This window comes from Alternaria postmessia (assembly GCF_024291825.1).
Source record: "Alternaria postmessia strain BMP 2775 chromosome Unknown scaffold_24, whole genome shotgun sequence".
In the NCBI taxonomy this organism is placed as follows: domain Eukaryota; kingdom Fungi; phylum Ascomycota; class Dothideomycetes; order Pleosporales; family Pleosporaceae; genus Alternaria; species Alternaria postmessia.
The window spans coordinates 212,760-234,924 of NW_026260097.1; the positions used below are offsets into that span (position 1 = coordinate 212,760).

The window sequence follows — 22,165 nt, forward strand, 5'->3', positions numbered from 1 at the left end:
CGTGGAGATATCGCATACGTCAGTGGCGCCGGACATGGAACTGGCCAGATTGGTGCTGGTGCTTCGACAGGGCCACTAGCTGGAGAGGTACAAATCAGGGACCGTGTGGTGCAAAGCGTCAGGAGAAGTGCGTGCGCGTTTGGAGGATGGACGAGAGTGTAGACAGGGAGTGAGGGCGAAAATAAACAAAACATAGCTGCGTCTGAGGCACGTCTAGACTGCATCTGGCAGGGCAAAGCCACGCTGTCCCTGACACACGCGACAGCCTCACCCTCGACAACGACGCATGTTTGACGTCTGGATGAGACGGTGAAGCGTTTGACACTTTTTTTGCGACGGTAGCAAATGGCGCCGGCGCGAGGCTTACCTTTGCGGCGCCAGAAGGTCGGCCTAAGCTTTTGAGATGTCCGGGAAGATGACGATCCTCTTACTTGTTTTGCTAGCTACAACAAGTCCACTCCGCCCAGATGCGTCTTCGAGCCCTTTTCAATTTCCAATCCCTCCACACGTGAGAAGACCCCAACTCACCTGCGCCCTGTGATTTGTTTTTTCTTTCGGTGGTTTGACGCGAGTAGCCGTCCACTCTCTTTCACTTCAATCAATCCGCACGGTTCCGCCCTGCAGACGTGACATCATCTCGACGACCCTTGCTGCATCTCCGAAGCCACCACACCCTCGCATGCACACGGAAATGCAGAACCAGTCGTAACTGCCGTAATCTCTAATTCACCACACCACAATGTTCGGGAAACGACGACGGGCAGCGTCCAATCCGGTAGGTACTCGCCTTGGGTGCGCGCGCAAACCTCGTGTCGCGCTCAGCAGGCCCTCTGGCGACGCGATGCTAACAATTCTTGCCCGATGCAGCCCCAACGAGCCCCTCCACCCAGCGCATCCGCCTCGCTTGCCGCCTCGAAAGCTTTTATAAAGAATGCCGAGTCACATGGCGACCTCTCGTCTGCAGCCGCCGCTGCCGCCTTGCGCACCCACGTAACGACGCCGACTCCCGTGGGCGAGACAGTCACAAAGCGCATGGTGCGCCGCGGCTCACTTTCGTCAAACGGCAGCTTCTCGAGACAACAGCCCGGTGCCCCTGGCCTGCGCCGACAGTCGAGCTCAGGCTCCATGACAGAGCGCTCATTCCGCGCGCCATCGCCTGGCAGAGGGAGTCCAGCTGACGCCGATGCGCCGCCAGTCCCGCCTGTGCCAAAGAACATACAACAGCAGGGAAGCGTCGTTCATCGGCGTGCGTCCAGCCTGGAGCCCACGTATCGAGGAGGATCACCAGCACCAGCAGGAGGCAGAGGCCGAGGCGTCAGCCTGGATAGGGGCGCCAACCCCGTCGGAAGAGGCCAAAGGCCTGCTAGCCATCTTGCCCAAGTATCCGAGGAAGATGACGCCTCGCGATCTGTAAACTTCTCCCGTCCAATGTCTCCGGGCGCAATAGGCACACGTCAAAACCCCTCGCCTCCTTCCAGCAAAGGATGGTTCGGTGGCCCGGTCGTAAACCAAGAAGCAGTCCAACGCATGGCCTCGACATCGCGACCCAAGACATCTAGTGGCGTCTCCAGCTATGATCTCCAGAACGCCCAACGGTCCGTCCAGAATGCTGCTGAGCGTCCAGTCAAGACGCACCAGTTATCACAGGGTGTTCAGGGCGCAAGACTGTCGAGCGGCAGTATGCGTGCCAAGCCATCTGGATCTGCTGTACAATCGCAATCCTACCTGCCGCCGCGCGCTCCTCGTCCAGTCGATCCCAACTCGCCAGATGCCATCTATGATCCTTCGACGCGCAAGTTCATCCATAAGCAGGATGCCATGGCCCGTCACCGAGAGCTACACGAAGAGCCGGAGCCTGCGCCGCGGTACGTGTCACAGCACCTCGACACCTTCCATTCGGTCCACATACCTGAAAACCAGATGGGCCGGGGCTCACCAAGTCCTATACGTCACTATGTCCGACAGGAGCAACAAGCACCGCAGAGACGAGAAGAACCTGTAACGCAAGCTCTCGAACCGCAATTCAACGCAGCTACCGAAACAAGACATTCTGATGATTTCGTCGATGCCGACTTCCCACCCCAGGAGCAGGCAAACACCAGTCGCAAACTGGAAGACTCTGGTTATGGCACTATAGTTGGCCATGAAGACGATGTGGCTTCGCCCAAATTCGCTCCGAACCAGGATAGCTCATATCCTCGCCTGGCTACTCCAGTGGCTACTCCAGCCAATTCGACACCTGCAGGTTCTGTTAGTGGCCAGGGTCGTGGCCGTCTTCCCGAGGCGCACGACCGAAATGCTTCACTGAGCCCACCGCGTACCGCCCATTTTGCGGCTGTACCCGTTGAACTTGCAGGGACCAAGCATGATCCGCTCCCGCGCTCAGTTTCCCCTGCAAAGTCTGTCTTGAAGAGCTCGCCTTCGGTTTCGCGCCGCGGCGGCTCGCCAGCGACTGCAAACGGACGTCTCTCCGCTCGTTTCGCTCCGAGCGAAGCATCTGATACTGGGTCTGATGACGGAGGCAGGAAGAAGAAGAAAAACGTTCGTGTTAGTTTTGAGGAAGAACCAGTACTACTGGGCAAAGCTAGTGATACAGAGGCACCTCTCGGAGGTTCCGGTGCGCCCAAGTGGAGTCCCATAGCCGAAAAGGAGGATGAGTTCGAAGACTTCATGAAGCCACGCGCTGCTCTACCAGTGTTCGGTAGTATACGCGAGAAGGAGCGACGACCGCAGGAAAACATGGCTGAGAAGGTTACCGAGACGTTCCCTACTTCGAACGCCTCTAGTGACACCGCGCTTGGAAACATTGTCGCAGAGGACTTCGCCCAAAAGCATGCAACTCACAGCGACTCGCTACCTCCCGATGTCACCACTGTCGAAGGGAGTGGCTATGTGTCGGACTCCAGCGACTACTCAGATACCCATAGGCCCATGGAGACTTCGCAACAGCCACCTGCTCCGGAGCCGAAGTCATTGTCCGTATCACAAGAAGAGACAACATCAGCGGCGGCTCCCATCACGGAACAAATCGTTGAGGTGCCTAACATCGCACTCCAGCCCGCCACCCCTAGCCCGTACGAGAGGTCTGAACCCGTGTATCAAAGCATGACGATACCTGGGGGTTGGGGTGAGGAAGTCCCTGAAGCCGAGAAGAAGACAATCAACCCGACTTCCACGACGTCTGCGCCCGTTCTGAACTCAACAACGCAACAGCCGAAGTCTACTACACAGGCAGAAGAATACGACGAGACCACAGACGATAACAGCAGCGTTTACAGCGACGCCTACGAAGATCTCTCCGATGGTGAAGGGTTCGGCAGCATCAACGCCCTGATGGAGAAGCCTGTTGCCGCGTCTTCTTCTGGGTTGATGTCTTCAAGATACGCAAATGGAGATGCCACAGACAAGGCTACCTCGAATCTCCAGCTAGACACCGCCGTGGACGACCATCGCGACTCGGATACTACACCAACGCAAGATTGGAACGCTGCTCAACAGCATTGGAGTGGTCTCAACGCGTCTTTAAAGAAGCCAAACCCAGAGCTAGAGCAGACTCAAGCACCTCCTGAACGAGCTTCACATGCTCAGGAAGTAATTTCTCGAGTCATGCAGGCTCCAGTCTCAAAAGACATGCCAGCACCATCTTCCTCACGCGAGTATACACCAGATGCAACACCAGAGCGCAAGGTCACAGCCATACCACCTCCACGGACTACTACTCCATCAGCTGATCAGTCTCCGGCAAAACCTCTCAAGTCTGCTTTGAAGAAGAGCCCTGCACCACAGCCGGCGCGGCCAGTTGAATCACAAGCTAGGACGACCCTGCGGACGGCAGCGCCGAGGGAAGGTGCCTCTGAGACTCATATGAAGCGAACTATGCGAGGAGGTTCAGATCCGGCTTCGCGAGCAGGACCGCAGATGGGATCGACTATGCGGACGAGCATGCGGGGACCCTCAGACGCGACTCCTAGAGCGCAGCCCCAGATGCGACAAAGTATGCGTTCAGCGGATGCCTCACCGGCACCAAGCATGGGTCTAGCAGCGTCGCGACACAGTATGGTACCTATGGACACCAAACCTCCGCGAGGTGCTCTCCAAAAGAGAAACATCCCGCCTGCTGCTGCTGTCTCCAAGGGTAGACCACAGAGCATGCCTGCGGCGAAACCGATGGCTGCACCAGCACCTACATACGACAGTGACTCTGATGCTTCTGTAAGCAGTTTCCAACGCGAACGCGCCAGAAAGCGCGGAGGACGGGAACAAGGTGGGCGCTATACAATGCGCGGCTCAATGAGACAAGAACCTGCACCCACTATGCGAGCAAGTGCTCCGGCACCTAAGCAAGTCCGGGCAATTTCTCCACCAGCCACACCGTCCGCCATGCGAAGATCTATGCGGCCTTCTTCGCCAACGCCAGAACCAGTAAAGTCATCGAAGTTTAGCATTCGATCATTGTCGCCAATGGGAAGATTCCGCAGAGGATCTGATGTTCGTCCTTCGTCGCCTACACCGCCAATGCCCGTCTTCAACAAGCAGACACTGCCGCCTAAACCGTCTAAAGCGCCGAAACAAAAGGCACCACCTGCCAAGGCTTCGAAAGCTGCGTTCAAGAGTCGTTTCGCCGATTCAAGCGACGAAGAAGACGACGCTCGACCGTCTCGTTTCCAAAGTCGATTTGACGACTCGGACGATGATGAGCCTGCTGATTACACCCTGCCTCCAGGTTTGGCGCCAGTACGAGGGATTCCTAGAAAAGCGGGCGAAGAGGATGGCGACTCTACCGATCTAGAGGAAGAAGCGGATGATGAAACCACAAACGTTGTCCCTAAAGCTACACCAGTGACGAATGGCGCAAACGGTAACTCGGGCGCACAAGGCGCAGCCCTCTCCGCCGGCTCTTTGCGTGACAGCAAGCATGCGCCTTTGCCCTCGTTTGGAGATGCTGGCAAGAGCAAGTCGAAGCGTGGTTTCTTCGGCCTAGGAAAGAAGAAGACTAGTGCTCAGCCACAAGCCGTTCAGGCGCAGCCCGAGCCAGCGCAATACGCTCCAGCGTCTGATGAGATTCCTTTGCCACCCACACAACGCAACCGCGATCTGGGGCATCCCATGACGCCCATCGACGAGGACAAAGAATTCGGCGACCCAAGACCCACCTCTCCTCGATCGCCTAAACTACAACGTAGAAAGACTCCCGAATGGCCACTTCAACCTCCACCTGTCATTGGCACTGACGACCGCCCAATGAGTTCAGATGGTGTCACGGCCCGCAGACCGCGCTTCGCCAACCGACAGTCTAGCGCTATCTCCAATGTTTCAGCGCCCATTGTTGACGCCCAAGGCCGTTCCGTCTCCTACGGCCGAAGCGGAAAGAAGAAGAAGTTCCAAGGTCTAAGGCGGGTCTTTGGGCTGAATGACTGAGCGAGTTTAGCTAGTGGCTAATTCGCGTTTGTAGAGTTATGAGAAGACACCAAGACCGTCCTATGGCTCCCACTACTCATGTGAAGAGCCATAGGCTGGAACACTCGTCATCTACAGCATCGAGCCGATCGCGCGTTTCCTTTGCATCTTTTGCTCGTATTTCGAACAGATTGTTGGCTTGTCATCGTTCCACTACACACCCACTATCACTGTCTCATCTTTGAGCACGACCCACGAACATATCAATTTCTCTTTTCCAATATACACACTGTGCTGTACTTGGCTGTTTTCCTTTTCCTTTCTCTCCCCTTCAGCTGGCGGCTTGCGTGATGCAGGCAGGGCTTTTCGGAAAGAACAATGATACCATTTTCCCTTTTTGTTCCATGTCTCTCTGGCGATGCCGCGACATATATGCGCATCCGCCGCAATACCCTTCGCTTTAGATTCAAGCTTGAATTTTCCTTGCACGACGAACTGATTGTGTTTCATGTACGCTTATGTTGGATCGAGTCGAGCAGAGGGATCGGGAATGTGACGTAGATAATTTCTAATGGAACTTGCGTTGCCTTATCAACTGTCTGCTCGCAAATATTGTGCCTCACTTTGTGACTTATTATCGATTGAGCATACCTGCATTCTTCTCTGGAAGAGTATGTGTGGGCATTGGAGCGGCTGACATCTGAAGAGCATGCGCGTATATGAGCAGCCATGCAATATATGGGATGCAAGTGTAAAACAATTGTAACAAGAAAGAAAGCATTTCAAACGATTGAGACACTATATGACTATTGCGAACACAGAAAATGAACGTAAGATAGCAACACTGAGCAAGCTATCCTGTCACGATGTCACAACAGGAAGAGTATAGAACATGGATCTCGAAGGACCTAATCTCAATTCCGCTCGCTGTCGTGTTCTCGGTTACTTCTCTGCATTCATCCTCTTTGCATACCTCACTCTCCCCCTTAGTACTTTGGCTTGAAGGGCAACGTCGACATCTGTGCCCCGACTTCGGCCTCAATACCAAACAGCTTATACAGCCACTTGATGATAACAAAGAAGCTCTCCGGCTCCCCCATATGCTTGATGCCCGTTATAAACCTCGCTTCCTTGGGCGCACCATGTTGCAACGCAAGATAATAATCGTCAATTGGGAAAATCTCATCCTCAGTCCCATTCACCAACAGCAATCTCGAACATGTTTGCTTATCCAACGTGCCGTCGTTTAGCAACGAGAACTTGTTCATGGCTTCCTTTTTGAAGGCTTCGACGTCATTTCCGTAACCCCACTTGTATGCGAGTGTGTTGGCAAGATCAAAGGGGTACTCGAGGTGATTTACATTGTCGAGCCATTCGCGCTCAAACATGTAGTGGCAGCCTCCTCCTAATGCTACGACGCCTGCTAGACGATCTGCGTGTGTGTGAGCGACGCGGATGGCGTAGTAGCCGCCGGTGCTGAATGCCCAAATGGCAACTTTCTTTGCATCAAGACGCTCTTGTGTGGCTATCCAGTCGAACAGTGAGCTGTAGAGACGGTCTGGGGATGTGGGGTCCGATGCGGTAGCGGGACAGTCTCCAGTACCAGGTATCTCCAGAACGATAGTGGCTACGCCTACACGACGCCAGCCTTCCATCCAGACGGCCAGCTCTGTGCGATAGCCGTCGAGGCCAGTGAAAATGATGACGGTGGGTACCGGGTTTTCTTTTGAGGCGCCTTCGGGGACGAGGTGGTAAACGGGTATGTGTTCTCCTTCGTCTTGATTGCGATGTTTATGTGGGATCATGACTTCGTGCACGGGGTGCGGACGCATTCCTAGGCCCTTGATGCAGACTTCTTTGCCTAGTTTCCATGCTTCGCGTTGAACATCGCTGCGTGGCGCAGGGAAGCGGCTGATGCGGTAAACGGCGCTGGAACGGAGGTAGTATTCTGATGCCTTCTCTTTCTCGCCGTTCTTCTCAGCCTCTTCGGCTATAGATTTGAGCTTCTCGGCTTGCGGGAAGTAGGATTTGGCATATTCGTCCCAGTTATAGGGCTCTTTCATATCTCTGGATTTCATCTCTTTTACTATCGGCTCGAAATCGGAGGCTGTGCCGAACATGAAGGGGTAGACGCCCATCTCTGCCTGCGATGTATCAATAAACGTAATTCAACATGGTTGCAGCTGTCGCATCTATGTTATTGAGTGACAAGTGATGAACATACAGGCTTCTTCCACTTCGTCTCCCAAAGCTGTTCGTAAGACTCATGATGCTTTGCCGGAGTCTTCAGCTTCTCTTGGATAAAGAAGTTTCCCCCTGGTGCTGCCATGCTTGAATCAGTCTTCTCTCGTTATAGTATGTATTTGTCTTCTTTCTTTGGCGAAATGTGTATCCTAAATCGTAGTAAGATATTGACTAGAGATGAACAGCTAAATTGAAAACACAAACTTAGGCCTCAGCAACAGATCTTCAAGTCTCATATATAATCTCTAAATCTATTCATAGGCCTCCCGTTCGGCACAAGTTCTCGCGGCAACAATGTTGCGGCAATGGTGCGGTCCGCCGCCGTTCGGGGATAAAACGTCATGGTCCGTGAGCGGGGAGCCGAAACCTCAAGCCCATTATCTTTATTCAGTACGCGATTGCGCCAGCGTTCATTGGAGATGAACTCGCGATATCTTCGAATTGTACAGTAACTGGCTTAGAGCGCGATTTTATACATACAATGCGATGTCTTGTCTAAGAGCACCATGGGTGACGGCAGATCGTGTCATAGAGATGATGTGATCGCGAATCTGGTACGTGAACCATCTATGAATTGGCGAAGAGGCACCAGAATGATACGATGTATTTCGCACCAGTGAGTATTCCAAAGGAATCTACCGCGGACTTTTCTTAAGGCACTTGCAGGATAAACACGCTGGTAGTGTGTGCGTTTGAAGTTGACCGTGAAGATATTCGGGACGATTCAGAGAAAAAGAGCTTTATATGTTCTTGCAGAGTCGTTCATGTCTTCATCTTCGTTTATCTTGGCTAAATCGTTCTTGAAACGTGCCTCATGATCCGTACCCATGTCCTAACCATCCCATACGCCGGTAATGCTACTTTGAATCTACTTGTGTGCTGCATCACATTAGCAAGCTGTGGACAACTTCAAAGCTTTATGTACTTACGAATGCCCTCAGTGGGCTTGGGGGTTACGTCGACAACCTCCGCGGCGGGCTTCTTGACCTCAACGATGTCCTTCATGAAGGGGAAGGTGAGCACCTCCTTGATGGAATAGTGGTCTGTCAAGAACATGACTAGACGGTCGATACCCATACCCCAGCCACCAGTGGGCGGCAGACCGTATTCGAGCGACTGACAGAATGTCTCGTCAATGAGTTGTGCTTCGTCATCACCAGCAGCCTTCTGGTTCGCTTGCTCTTCCTATATAACCGTAAGTATTCATATTATCAACGTACCTGCCTCGAACTTACGAATCGCAGACGTTGGTCAAATGGATCGTTCAACTCAGTGTAGGCGTTGCAGATCTCCTTCTTGCACACAAATGCCTCAAAACGCTCGCAGAGACCAGGGGTATCGCGGTGGTATTTGGCGAGTGGTGACATGACCTCGGGGTGACCGATGATGAATGTAGGGTTAATAGCAGTCTCCTCGATGAACTCACCAACCAACTTGTCGATCATTCTTGAGTTGGTGCGAGGCTCTGAGCAGTCGACGTTGACCTTCTTGAGCACCTTCTTGAGGAACTCGTTGGTCTCGGCAGTGTGTAGCTGGTCCGCTGGTGGGAACTTCTCACCAGTAGCCTCTTCCAATGCGGGTATCATTTCGACTCGCCTCCATGGCCTTGCCCAGTTGACATTGTAGATCTCGCCGTCCTGGGTATGGTAGACCGTCTCGTAGCTGCCAGTGACCTCCTTGACTAACTCACTGACGAGCTCTTCGGTCATGTTCAAGACGTCGTTGTAGTCGGCGTAGGCCATATAGAATTCGCAAGTGGTGAACTCAGGGTTGTGGGTGAGATCGATACCCTCGTTACGGAATTGACGGCCAATCTCGTATACCCTCTCAAGACCTCCTACTACGAGCTCCTTGAGGTAAAGCTCGGGCGCGATACGCATGTAAAGCTCCATGTCGAGTTCGTTGTGGTATGTCTTGAAGGGTCGTGCAGTCGCACCACCAGCAATCTTGTTCATCATAGGTGTCTGAACTTCCAGGAAGTCTCGTTCATCGAGATACTTGCGAACGGCCTTGATGATCTTGGAGCGAGTGATGAACGTGTTGCGTGTTGAGTCGTTCATGATGAGATCGAGGAATCGGTTGCGGTGGCGTTGCTCCTGGTCCTTGAAACCACTATCACAGTATCAGTACTATGTTCACCTGAGTCTACGACCGAACTCACAAGTGCTCCGTTGGCAACATCCTCAGGCAGGGAGTAAGGAGGATCACTTCGCGCGCGAAGATACTCAGCTCGCCTTCACCACCCTTCTTGGGACTTGTGCGACCTGGGAAGCCGATGACACCGATGATGTCTCCACGCTGGATGTTCTCATGCTGCTTCTCAAAAGGTACGTCGGCCTTGGCTTCCTGTAATTGACACATGACCTGGATCTTGGTACCCTCAGCCTGGCCTGTAGACTGTTAGCCGTTGAAGGCATTATTGTGTGCTGTGTACGTACAAACATAGAAGTGCAGCGCGTTGGAGGCAGAGCGCTGTGTCATGACGCGGAGACCAATGCGAATCTCCTTGTCGGGCTCGGTCTCTCCCTTCTTGAGGTGCGAGTAGTCGCGAACATAGTCGGGGAGCTTGTAGTTGGTGTGGAACTTGTGCGGGTACGGGTTCGGTTGCTTAGAGGCACGAAGTGCGTTAATCTTGTTGGATCGGATTTCGAAGTATTGCTGTAGTTTGTGAGTAATTGGATCGACAGGAAGTTCAGGGTTGAAGACGTACGTTTGGGTTCAATTCTTCGACATCGTCCTTCTTCTCCTTCTTGGTTTGCACCGGGAGCGCGGCCGCCTTCTCCTTCTTCTTCTCGTCCTTCTCACGCTGCTTCTGGCGACGCTTCAGTTCACTCTTGGAGATCTTCTCGCCAGTGACGGGGTCAGTGTGCAAGTCCTTGGCCTCGGCAGCCGGTGGCTGTGTTGCGGGTTGTTCGTCAGCCATTGTTGCGATGTTCGGGTGTTGCTCGTGTGGGCTGCGCGACGAGATACAATGCCCCGCCAAACTTTTCGATTTGACTCACCCCGCCTTCGCATCGACTGCAAGCCACGGGAACAAAGTTTTTCCGTCCGGCTTCTAGGACTCATGCTTCATGCCACATCGGTTTTCTTCTCTATTCATTGTAAACATATTGAGCATTTATTCCATATCGCTGCCAGATTTGGTAGATGTAGTGTCTCTGGCACTATGATTGTATCGATTCATCATGCGTACCCCGCATGCGATCGAGGCTTGACATGACAGAGCCCTTTCGATCACAGAGATGGAAAGATTGTAATTCTCATCTAGCCACGACAGATCCAATGGACTCTGCAACAACACCTCGGTCCTTGTCTGCATCACGTTCCGAGTTGACGTGAGCTACATCCTATAACGCAACAACAAAAAGCTTTTGCATCGTCAATGTACTTCTTACCTGACTCAACGAAAGAAGTTCGTGTAGAAATTTCGTCATTCTCCTGACTCTGCCCAAATCAATCGAAATGAGGAACAGACCCACACGGTCATGCCCGGATATAGCATCCAAGGATCACCTAGTGGCCTCAATATGCGCAATACGAAGACGCGCAGCATTGGGCATCTACGGCAGCAGATCTTGCATCACCTTAGCGACGGGATGAACAGTGGGAACAGATCATCTCCGGACCCTGTGGATCTTTGAGGCGATGTCACGGGAGGTCCCTGGATGTTCGTCACTTTTGACAGCTGTCTGTGTTGGGCGTCTATTGCGCAGTAATATCCGACCCAAAACCGACAGAAACCCCATCTCTTCCTTCTTGGCGCGTACGCCTTGTGGATTTCGATCGCTGAGACCCTGGGTAATACCTTGATTGTGCGGGGTTTCCACGCAATTCTTCTACCCATTTTGGCCTTCACTTCCATAACCACGGTCATGAAGTAGGCCCTAATGCTCTCCTGTTGAAAAGCCACATCATCTACCCACGATATCATCAAGCCTAGTAAAACATCTAGGAATAGTTACCATGGAAATCCGAACTGGGCGAACAATCCAGCAAATGTTACCATAGTGATTGGATTGGGCGACAAGCCGTATGGCCGTGACAATATTAGGAAATTCGAAGTTGTGTTCTGAAACACGCGTTGAAACATCAAACTTGGGGTATCATGAGGCTGGTGCCCGCTGCAAGTGCGGTTAAGGCTGACCTGTGCATGTAGCTGCACTATACGTCGCCGTGCGCTCATGGCGCGTTCCTGATTTGGAACTCAGAACAAACTCGTATCGATCATTTTAGATGCAATGTCGCTTCTGCTCGGGACCGGTAAAACTGCAGCGCATTGCATATCCGGAAATACTCGGGTCCATGCCTTAGACAACACTCTTGGAGCTTGCTGCTCGTCGCAAAGTGATCGGGTCTTTCCGATGTCGGAATGTGCCATCATAGTGACGATGGATGGGTGTAGAGAAATATGGAAGCGCACGATAGGCTAAAGCAGGTACGGCGATGATGAAACAGGAAAACATGGCGATGGAAGCGCGTACCTGCAGTACCCGACGTTGGACGCTAGACTAGCGGGGATAATTCTAGTACCAATATTATTGAGGTCGCAGAAGCGGCCACATGAGGCAGATTCGGGGTATCAGAACGTTGTTTTTTCCCCATGACGCGATGATCTCCACGCGTGACAGCTCGAGGGCGCTTGACTGCCGACGTGCTTTTGCGTTTGATCGATCAAGCAGGTACGATCTGTAGCCGCACCTTCCCGGAGAGTTAGTAGTCAGTTGATGCAACCATCTCGAAGTCTGGCCTCAAACAAGGCCTCGTGAGCACGCTGTTTGAAGAAGACTATCGAGCGGCATACGGTCCGCCTCCGGGACCCAGCTATCTGCAGCCTTGTGAGCTTCTAGCGTGTATCATATCGATAGCTTAGCCGCTCTACGTTCACGGAGTGGCTCTGACATCGAGAGCTGGGGGAGAGATCAAGGAGGCTACGTCATGTGTAACCACCCATCTTCGATCCCGGCGCCATGGGATGGACGGATGGCTAAATGCAGGCGAAGCATCATTGGAACAACCCTCGATCGCAGGAAGCCGTGCGATCGGACAAGTTGAAACGTCGAGAGGGGGATCCGGTGGTACGGCTGAGTTGTGCGTCAACAACGCGAAGACGCGTCTTGGGCAATAATCATGTTCAGCTGAGAAGTAGCCGATGACGACGCCGGGAAATATGGCGTGGGCATATCACAGCTTACTGCAGGGAAAGGAATATGGAGAGGACGTTTTTCACGAGTCGCGAAGCCTATCGATAGCTAGATAGGCGAAGATGCAGACAATCGATAGGAGGCTGCAGGCCAGCTGCAGACTCGTCAATCATAATGGGGAAAGCTAAGATTGAGACGCGGGCCGCCGAACTGGTGGCAGGCGGACGTGCAAAGCTGGAGCCCCTATTTCGCGTGACTCGGCCACCCGATGGCATGAAGACGATAAGATTTGCTAATTTGGGCATGGAGAGAGCCTGGGAGATGGGATCGGCCTGTGGTTCGAGCGCCATAGTGCCGATACTGTGGTTGGGGAGTTGTGTGATGGTGGCGAGGATTCCGTGTTGTTTTGATTTTTGCGTTGTTGTTGTTGATCAACAAACACGGAGTGTAAACATGCAAACTTCAACGTGGCAAAGGCTCCGCAGCAGCGCCTCGCACTGCATTGCAAGTGCAGCGGTCTGGCAGAGGTGGAGCGTTACGTGTCTATTAATCGTAGAGGCCATTTCGTACCATTGTATGACTGCTTCACTTTGTCTTCGTGGTCTGCATTCTATTGGTAGGCAGGGCTAACGGGCTTCGCGCTGCAGGGCGTTACGAGGTAAATGGGTGGGTTGGGGGCACGGGCCCCGTGTCTTCCTGCCACACGGGCGAAAAGGCACAAGGCACCCTGCGAGAACGCGTCTTCTCCCATATACCACAGCATTCCCAGCCGATCGCTATCGAGCGCAAGAAGGGTCTCCTCATCGCTCGATCGCTCTCACTCTCCCCTCGTCATTGCATCATCAAGTTGTTGTCGCGCCTGCCGTGTTCCCGACTATACTTGCCTGCCGTGCGGAGGTAAACACGCGCGCATTGCGCCTTCGCTTCCCCAGTACACGATACAGCAAATCACCCTAGGCCACGCCGACAACACCAACCACGCTCTCTCCACCCTCCAGCCATCCTTTCTCCACCAGGACCCTCCATCACCAGGCCTTGTATGGAGCACCTAACGACCTCGGCCGTTGCTTGTTGAAGGTGGAATCACGGAACTTGGCCAACATCGTCACCATCGCGCCCCACGCCATCGCGCGCCTGCCGACAACATTGCACGCATTCATACCACCCAGGCGCCAACACGCACTACCAACAGCACCAGCACCAGCATCGCGCTACAGCTATCGACTCAAGACTGCAGACATCTCCATGCCCTCTGCACCTGCCTAAAACACGACAACACGTCACGGGAGACATTACTGCCCGCCACTTGCACAGTCTCATACTAAAACACCCCGACTCACTTCAGACGCCTCCATCACGGGCAAAAGTCTGCATTGAGACGCTCTCATTACGCGAACCATGGATTACGGATATTCGCCCAGTCGCGAATGTGGCACCATGCACTTTCCCTCACCAACCGGACCCCACAGCTATCGCCTCGACAGCACCCACTTCTCCCATCTCCAGGAGCTCCGACGCTCTCTCTCGCGCTCACCATCAAAACAGTCGCGTTTCCAACTCCGCAACTCCGACACGCCCCGCTCCCCCATCTCTCCCCTCGCCATTGCGCGCGCATTCTCTCCCAAGGCGCTCAAGGTCACAAGCCCTCTCGCGGATTTCCCTGAGTCACCACTGGCGCAAGCCGCTCCAGCCAACAAGAAGAAGTTCTCCTTGCGACGCTCAGGCCCCTTCCGGTCATCACCGCGCACGCGCAACAGCAACTCCAAGAGCCCGCGTCGACGCGCCTTAGCCGAGTCTACCGACGTTGGCAACGCGACGCCCTTCATTACGCGACATTCACCCGGCCAAGAAAACACCCCCGCGCGACGACCGAGCGCAGAGTCCCCGGACACCATGGACATGGACAAGCGTCTTGAAGTAGACGACAAACCCATCAAGTTCGAGTTTGCGCGTCGCCCCGAATTGTCGCCCGCGCCTCCCGCAAAGTCAAGCCCACTCAAGCGCAACGATGGACTTATGAATCTCAGCGGATCTCCCGGCAGCAGCCCTATGGCGAAGCGCCGGAGTCTGCATGGCGTCTCGAGCCTCGGAAACGACTTCGAGAGCATATTCGACCCAACCCCCGCACCGCGCATCTCTGCTGATGAGAGCTCGCGCCCGTTCAACGACATGACCAACGGCTTTTGTTTCAACAGTTCACCTATCTCTGGCGCGACATCGCCCGTCCGTCGGACAACCTCATTGCGGAGGTCGACACTGTCGCAGCGCTCCAACACTCCGCGCAAGCCAAGCCACGATGGTGAGTTCGCTATGCCTGGACCGGCTGCCTCCAAGACTCGCAACCGCATGTCGCTGGATAGCACCGTGAACCAATCGATACAAACCCCACCCATGCAGACGCCTTTCCGCAAGTCCACATTCGATGCCGGGCGCATGGGTTTGCCAACACCATTCCCTCGTGGTGGAGCACAACCTCACCCACTATCACATGCGCATACACCAGCATCTGCTTCCTCAAGCGTACACGGCACACCAATGGCCCCTCCCCGAGCTCCAGCCGTTCAATGGGGTGGCCCTGCATTCCCCCCGCCTCCGATGTCCGCTAACCCACATTTCTCTCGCTCACTACCGATCGGTATCGGACGCCCATTTGCACCAGACGGTGAGCAATCGTCGCAGGATTCATTCGACACACCTTTTAAGATTGCGCCGGCGGCACCTGTCGCCTTCTCTACTGGCCTCTTGTCCAAGAAGAACCGTAATGCCGACGAGCCAGCAGCAGGTGGCGTCTATGTCATGCCCGACACGCCATCGAAGCGCCAGTCGTTCCCTCCAGCTTCAGGAGACCGCACAGTCAACATTGACACACCCTTGGTCAAGAGGAGTGGCAGTCTCTTCGGCAATGAATCTCGACCACAGCATCAGTTTGGTACGCCTAGCACGCCATTCAGTGCGAGTGTATCAAATGTGTCAAAGTTCACAACAGACTCATTCGGCAAGCGACCAAGCATCTTCGGTGGCATGGGCAGTACCATGCAACGCCGAGGCAGCTTTGTAAGTATCGACGGAGACAATGACGAAGATGCCCAGCCGGACACACAATCACCGACGGCGAACCGGATGGGTGACAGTCAATTGAGTGCGGATGACACACCACCTACCCCAACCAAACCTAGTAATGGATCTAGTCGTCGTTCCAAGGAGAGCAGCCTGCGCCGTAAGACGTTCCGCTCGCGCCCTTCTATTGGCCAAGATACATTTGCAGTACCCGACAATGACGGTCGGCCGACGAGTAAGTACATATCTCATACAGATCTAGTTGATTTTCCGGATGAAGACAGCTCGTCAGAAGACGAGGAGTCCAAGTCAACGGTTAACAAGTCCCCTTCTGCACATGCTCTCAGCGCGAATCAAAGTCGGCTGTTGCGGCAAACCAATGCTGTGGCTCACCCTCTGTCTTTTTCGCGGCGGGTTGCCCGTACACCTCTTCAGTCACTGAATAGCGAGAGCAACACTAAACATTCTACAGCAGCTGGAAGTCTCTTTGGCGCGCCATCACCACATACCCCCGCGCACGAATCTTCCGCTCCCCCCGACGCGAGCAAGCTATCAATCTCCGGCAACAGACGGGGATCTTTCCCTTTCAACAGCAGCTTTGGCTCTTTCGCGCCTGCCACACCGACAACACCACGTGACTCCGGCTTCTTCGGTAGTGTCCAGGGCGCAATTCCCATCGGCCTAACAAAGAACGACGTGGATGAATCCTTGAGTGAAAGGTTCCACGAGATCAAGCCTCTCGATGGCGGAGAGGGCGAGTTTTCTACAGTCTACCGTGTGAGCCAGCCGGTCAAGATCTCGCCGCTAAGGTCACCCGCTGGCAGCCAGGTATGGGTTGTAAAGAAGTCGAAGAAGCCGTACATTGGTGCAGGCGACCGCCAGAAGAAGATGCGTGAGGTCGATATCCTCTACGCTCTTCAAGGCCACGAGCATGTGTTGGACATCAAAACCCACTGGGAGTTTGACCAGCACCTATACATCCAGACTGAGTATTGTGAGGGCGGTAACTTGAGGAAATACCTCGACACCGTTGGCTTTAATAGCCGTCTCGATGACTTCCGCATCTGGAAGATCCTGCTCGAGCTTTCCATGGTATGTCTAAATATAGTCTTTGTTCGCAACACACCGCTAATCCTATTGCAGGGTCTCAAGGCCATTCACGACGCTGGCTATATTCATCTTGACCTTAAGCCCGCCAACATCCTCATCGACTTTGAGGGTGGACTCAAGATCGCAGACTTTGGTCTAGCGAGTCAGTGGCCAGCTCCAGCTGGTATCGATGGCGAAGGCGACCGTCATTATCTCGCACCCGAGCAACTCTCCGGCCGATTCGACAAGCCTGCCGATGTCTTTGCACTTGGCATGATGCTCGCTGAAATTGCTGGCAATTGCGTTATCCCCGAGAATGGCGACTACTGGCAAAAGCTACGATCTGGCGAGTTTGAGAGCGTACTCCCCAGCCTTACTTGGAGCGCCGACAGCAGCACCCTCAGTCGCGACGTCCATGGCGACCCTGTCTCTGAACAGGCAAGGCCTTCCATGGACGGCTTCCTCATGTCGGATGCTGCTGAAGACTCGATGGCCTCCATTATGGTCAAGCCGGCCTCTAACCCCGAAGAGGAGCTGGCTCGCGCGCCTTCATTCATGGTGCAGCGCAACGACCCCAACTCTATGGACCACGTCGTCTACGCCATGCTGAACCGAGACCCCGAAATGCGACCAACTGCGGAGCAAGTACTCCAATGTTACGGTTGCCGATGGGTCGAGTCAAGACGCCGAGCTGGTGCCACCATCTATGAGGGCAACTTCGGGCCCAGCGACGAAGTTCTTGCCACTTACACTGGTGATCACCAGGACAGTGTCTTCGAAGACATGATGGACATGAGCTGAGCGCTCATCCAATATCGTTTTCTTGTTCAACTCCGCTCCGTTTACTCCGCACAAACACCGTCTTGGTTACGACGTGCATCTGCAGCCATCTTCTGAATGTCTTGCGATACTGTTGTACCTCGACATCATCAACATCACCACCCTTGTAACACTATTTCCACGATCTGGCGTTTTGAGATCGGAAAAAGAGCAAAAAGCACTTCTGATGCTTTAACGACTCACTGTATCACGAGTCGCCTGTTTTTGTCTTTGTTTCCTTTGTACCTTTTCCTTTGTTCTTCATCACTGTTATTACGAGCTTCTGAACGTTACGGCCATGATATCTTGGGGCACTGGGTTGTCCCCCTCTTGGCGGGTTTTGGGTTTGGCTATTATACTTGGAGTTCTCTGCGTTGCATATGCATCCCCCCACGAGGATACCTTCGCAGCTGGAAAACAGCGCGAATGGGGATTGGCGTTTTTTTTCTTTGTCTTTGTGCATCATTGAATGACTGGTACGGCTTTTACTGTATCAACGTAGGAGGTTGGAGTTGAGATGGCTGGGTGGGTTATGGCGGTGGTTGGTGGGACGGTTGGAAGGTGGACATCGGGGTTAATGTTCAAAGAGCAATATCACTCACGATCTTCATGACCCATTTTTAAAGTCTTTTGCTTGCGACGCGTGTGATGTGCCGTATGTATGCTGATATGGTTGTATGGTTTTCGGACCGTGCGATCAGGCGCTACTGCTATCAACTAACAGAATGAAGCCACCCTCATAAGCAGCTGCCATTGCCAACACGCTTCTGTATGAAGCGGATATACTAAGCCTTAGGTATAGTCGCGTATGAACGCAGGCTTTTGCAGGTAGACCTAGCCTTGAGGTGTAAGATGGAATGATAATTCGCATTGAACGGTTGGAAGCAGATTGAGCTCTTTATCTAACTAACAAGAACTGCTAGAGCTTGGCTTCGTAAATATGTCTCGGGGTCGTAGATGTGACTGATAATGAGATGTGATGTTGGCCGCCGGACTTGCGTCAATGGATGTGAAGGAGTAGTAAAGGGTTCTTTCAATAATTGTCTTCTTCAGTGCTATCTTGTTCTACAGATCAATTCAAAATTGCTTTGCGTTGGTGTCAGATTATGTCATGCCCTCTTATGTGTGCTTTTCCTCTTTGTTCCCATTTTTTGGGCGAGTTTAGTGTTGTGATTCGGGACAGGAAAGAGCTGTGGTTGCGATCGAACCAATTCATGTAAAGAAACCAAGGTTGGCGAATTTTATGAGCCAGCAAATTCATCCACGTTCGAGAAATGACATCGAACAAGAACAGAAGCCTTTGGCTCAGATACCTGCTTGGCTTATGTTCACTTGCTATTGAAGTTATACCAGGCACGAAGCCGTCGCTGAAATTTGGGACAAGACACTGACACTAGGTATGCACTTGCATCTCGACTGTGTTCAGTTCTGGTGCCAGACTTGCATATGATCAGCCGATTAGAACCCGCAGGTATGGTTCCCAATTATCGACAGGTATAAGCTAAGCTTTTTAATATATGTGCAGGACATGGGCATGGAACCCAGGAATGCCATTCCTGCAGCAACCCCATCCGGCAATGCATCTCCGTCCCCGGGTTCGAACACGAAGAGATGAATCTAGCCTTCTGGTGCATTGTTCAAAGAATACCGGCAACGGAAACGGCTCGAGATACCCTAGCCGGTCCGGCCAAACTGTCGCGCCAAGAAGGCACCGCGGCTTGGTGCGCACCGGGAAGCAAGGAACATATGGTAAGCTGCATACAAAGTATCCTACGCCCTGTTTAGCCTACAATCTGCGCGAAAACAGCGTTCCTTATTGAATGAGGTGTTATGGCGCGAACGCACCACATTGGTAGTCGAAACGTTACTCCGCGGATGGAATTGGAGTTCAATGTGCGACTTCAAGGCGGGGTCGCGATATCCCCAACCCCACGGGGTCATTGCGCCTAGCCTCATCACCGGCCTTTCTAATCCTTGACTAATTGAGCGCCATCGGCCCTCTTCCATGATGCCATGCCGAATGTAGTCGACAGCGAGCCGCATGATGACGAAAATACCGCTATATGGATACATGCCGAGATAATCTAATTTTCAACAGGCCTAGAGACAAACGGTGAAGAGATTATCCGTGCAGAAACCATGTACTTCTTATACTGTGGCTGTCCCCAGAGTTTGGAGAGTTACAGTCGGTCAAACTCAATTCAAGATGCCATCTACCACCGTCTTCCTGGCTGCTAGTGCAGCAGTCAGCTGTGCTTTCGCGCAGACTGTACCCGAGTCTGCGCAGATCGTCGACCAGAAGAGCTTCAATGTTCTGCCAAATGTCCCACCGCCTTCCGGAGCTAATGCTTCAACGGTATGTTTTCCATCTCGAGCAGCTCCATCCGACTTGGGATATCTAACAGTGCTATAGCTGTTTGTTTGGCCCGGTGTAACCGAAGAGTCTCTATCAGCCAAGCCCTTCCACATCTATGATGAGGAATTCTACGATGTCATTGGTGACAGCCCTTCGTTGACCACCATTGCAACCTCAGAGTCGGACCCCATCTTCCATGAGGCTGTCACTTGGTACCCTGCAACTGAGGAAGTTTTCTTCGTTCAGAATGCTGGTGCTCCTGCCGCGGGCACAGGACTGAACAAGTCTTCCATTATCCAGAAGATCAAACTTTCGGATGCCGAGAAAGTGAGGAATGGAACCCTCGAGGCAGTCCCCGTGACTGTGGTCAACACCTCCAACCCACAGGTCATCAACCCCAATGGTGGCACTAACTGGAAGGGCAACATTATCTTCGCTGGTGAGGGCCAGGGTGACAACGTGCCATCCGCGTTGTATGTTATGAACCCTCTGCCACCATACAACACGACCAGTAAGCATCTCAAATGTAATTCGAGAGTGCAACACGATACTGATCATCACAGCTCTTGTGAACAACTACTTTGGTCGCCAGTTCAGCTCGCTCAACGACTTGGTCGTTAACCCAACCAACGGTGATTTGTACTTCACCGACACTCTTTACGGATACCTCCAGGACTTCCGTCCTTACCCCGGTATGCGAGAGCAGGTGTACCGCTACAACTTCGACACTGGTGCGCTGACCGTTGTCGCCGATGGTTTCGGCCACCCCAACGGAATCACTATCTCACCTGATGGCAAGAAGGCCTATGTCTCCGATACTGGTGTTGTAGGCGGATTCTACGGTCTTAACCTGACTGCTCCTGCGTCGATCTACTCATACGATGTCTGCGAGGACGGCACCTTTGACAACCGCAAGACCTTCGCTTACGTCCCCGCTTTTATCCCTGACGGTATGTTCTTAGACGCGGACATTAACTGTTGAATGCAGGCGCTAACATGTTCTGATAGGTGTACACACTGATTCCAAGGGTCGCGTTTACGCTGGTGCCGGTGACGGTGTATGGGTCTACAACCCTTCTGGCAAGCTTATCGGCAAGATCTACACTGGCGTGACAGCGGCTAACTTCAAGTTCGCGGGAGAGGGACGCATGGTCATTACCGGACAGACCAAGCTGTTCTACGCCACTGTGGCCGCGTCTGGCGCACCTATTCAGTGATCAATGGAACTTCCAACGTCGCTGCTTAGTTGATTACTGAGCTTATACCATAATGTGTTGCACTGCACAATTAGACAAGTAATGTAATTTGAAATGCCAGAGCTCTAGACTTGAGAACCCTGGAAATCCTGCAGTGACAGTGATGCCCAAGAGGATTCCAAGATAACACGCCTTCTCTTGTCAGGTACGCGATACCGAAGCTATACCATACCTAGTGTCTTGCAGGTCGCTGTTACATGGTGGCGTCTACTAAATATTTGTCTAAAGCCACCGGGTGTTGAACACGAATGCGCAAGGTAGTTCGCGAAAGGTGCACGTGATGTTGGGCTTCCAGCAGGTATAAGGGGAAGCTAAGTCCACTGGGTCCCGAGAGAAGGGCCGTAGACTACCAGTCGGCGTTACCCCGGACCCCGTGGAAAGGATGCCTTCGGCTCCTTCATTGCTAAACGCCACTTCGACGCAACGCAAAACACGAAGCGATACAGCACTGCCTCCTCCTGGGCAATTTGAGTTCTCTTGCGATGCAGCGCTACTCATATGCCTTTCCGCAACAGGCAGCTACTTTCGCATCTCAGAGCGTACGAAGAACGCGTCTGACTCTCAAGTCACTCAGCGGCACCAGCGGAATGACCTGAACAAGGCGCCATTTACTTGGCACATCGCCACAGAAGCTAGAAACCGTGAACCGCGCTTCCGTCATGCCACCTGCAGGTACCTTCAAAGTTAAAATCGCGTACGCTGCAAGCGAGCCGGTCAATGCAGGAAAGATCAAACCGACGTGTTCTACGTGACACCGGGAACCGAGTATCGTTTTGCGGGTGCGGGTTGGAGAAGCGCATGAAGCC

At 53.1% G+C, this 22,165-nt stretch overlaps 5 protein-coding genes across 5 annotated transcripts; 3 read left to right on the top strand and 2 right to left on the bottom strand.

Annotated features, from left to right (window-relative positions):
- Nucleotides 1-861: 861 nt before the first annotated feature.
- On the top strand, nucleotides 862-5,418 carry J4E82_004890 (uncharacterized protein; the record flags this gene model as incomplete). Its single annotated transcript, XM_051731163.1, has 1 exon — nucleotides 862-5,418. The coding sequence occupies one exon, from the start codon at nucleotides 862-864 to the stop codon at nucleotides 5,416-5,418; it is 4,557 nt and encodes a 1,518-aa protein (XP_051589098.1).
- Nucleotides 5,419-6,383: 965 nt separating this feature from the next.
- On the bottom strand, nucleotides 6,384-7,726 carry J4E82_004891 (uncharacterized protein; the record flags this gene model as incomplete). Its single annotated transcript, XM_051731164.1, has 2 exons — nucleotides 6,384-7,541; nucleotides 7,622-7,726. 2 exons carry the CDS (start codon nucleotides 7,724-7,726, stop codon nucleotides 6,384-6,386), a joined length of 1,263 nt encoding a protein of 420 aa, XP_051589099.1.
- Nucleotides 7,727-8,550: 824 nt separating this feature from the next.
- On the bottom strand, nucleotides 8,551-10,564 carry CLA4 (Protein kinase; the record flags this gene model as incomplete). The annotated part of the gene is made up of 5 exons (XM_051731165.1): nucleotides 8,551-8,826; nucleotides 8,877-9,753; nucleotides 9,803-10,031; nucleotides 10,080-10,299; nucleotides 10,352-10,564. The coding sequence occupies 5 exons, from the start codon at nucleotides 10,562-10,564 to the stop codon at nucleotides 8,551-8,553; spliced, it is 1,815 nt and encodes a 604-aa protein (XP_051589100.1).
- Nucleotides 10,565-14,180: 3,616 nt separating this feature from the next.
- Nucleotides 14,181-17,729, top strand: J4E82_004893 (uncharacterized protein; the record flags this gene model as incomplete). The annotated part of the gene is made up of 3 exons (XM_051731166.1): nucleotides 14,181-16,074; nucleotides 16,096-16,931; nucleotides 16,983-17,729. 3 exons carry the CDS (start codon nucleotides 14,181-14,183, stop codon nucleotides 17,727-17,729), a joined length of 3,477 nt encoding a protein of 1,158 aa, XP_051589101.1.
- Nucleotides 17,730-19,953: 2,224 nt separating this feature from the next.
- Nucleotides 19,954-21,320, top strand: J4E82_004894 (uncharacterized protein; the record flags this gene model as incomplete). Its single annotated transcript, XM_051731167.1, has 4 exons — nucleotides 19,954-20,103; nucleotides 20,161-20,614; nucleotides 20,667-21,053; nucleotides 21,112-21,320. 4 exons carry the CDS (start codon nucleotides 19,954-19,956, stop codon nucleotides 21,318-21,320), a joined length of 1,200 nt encoding a protein of 399 aa, XP_051589102.1.
- Nucleotides 21,321-22,165: the final 845 nt, after the last annotated feature.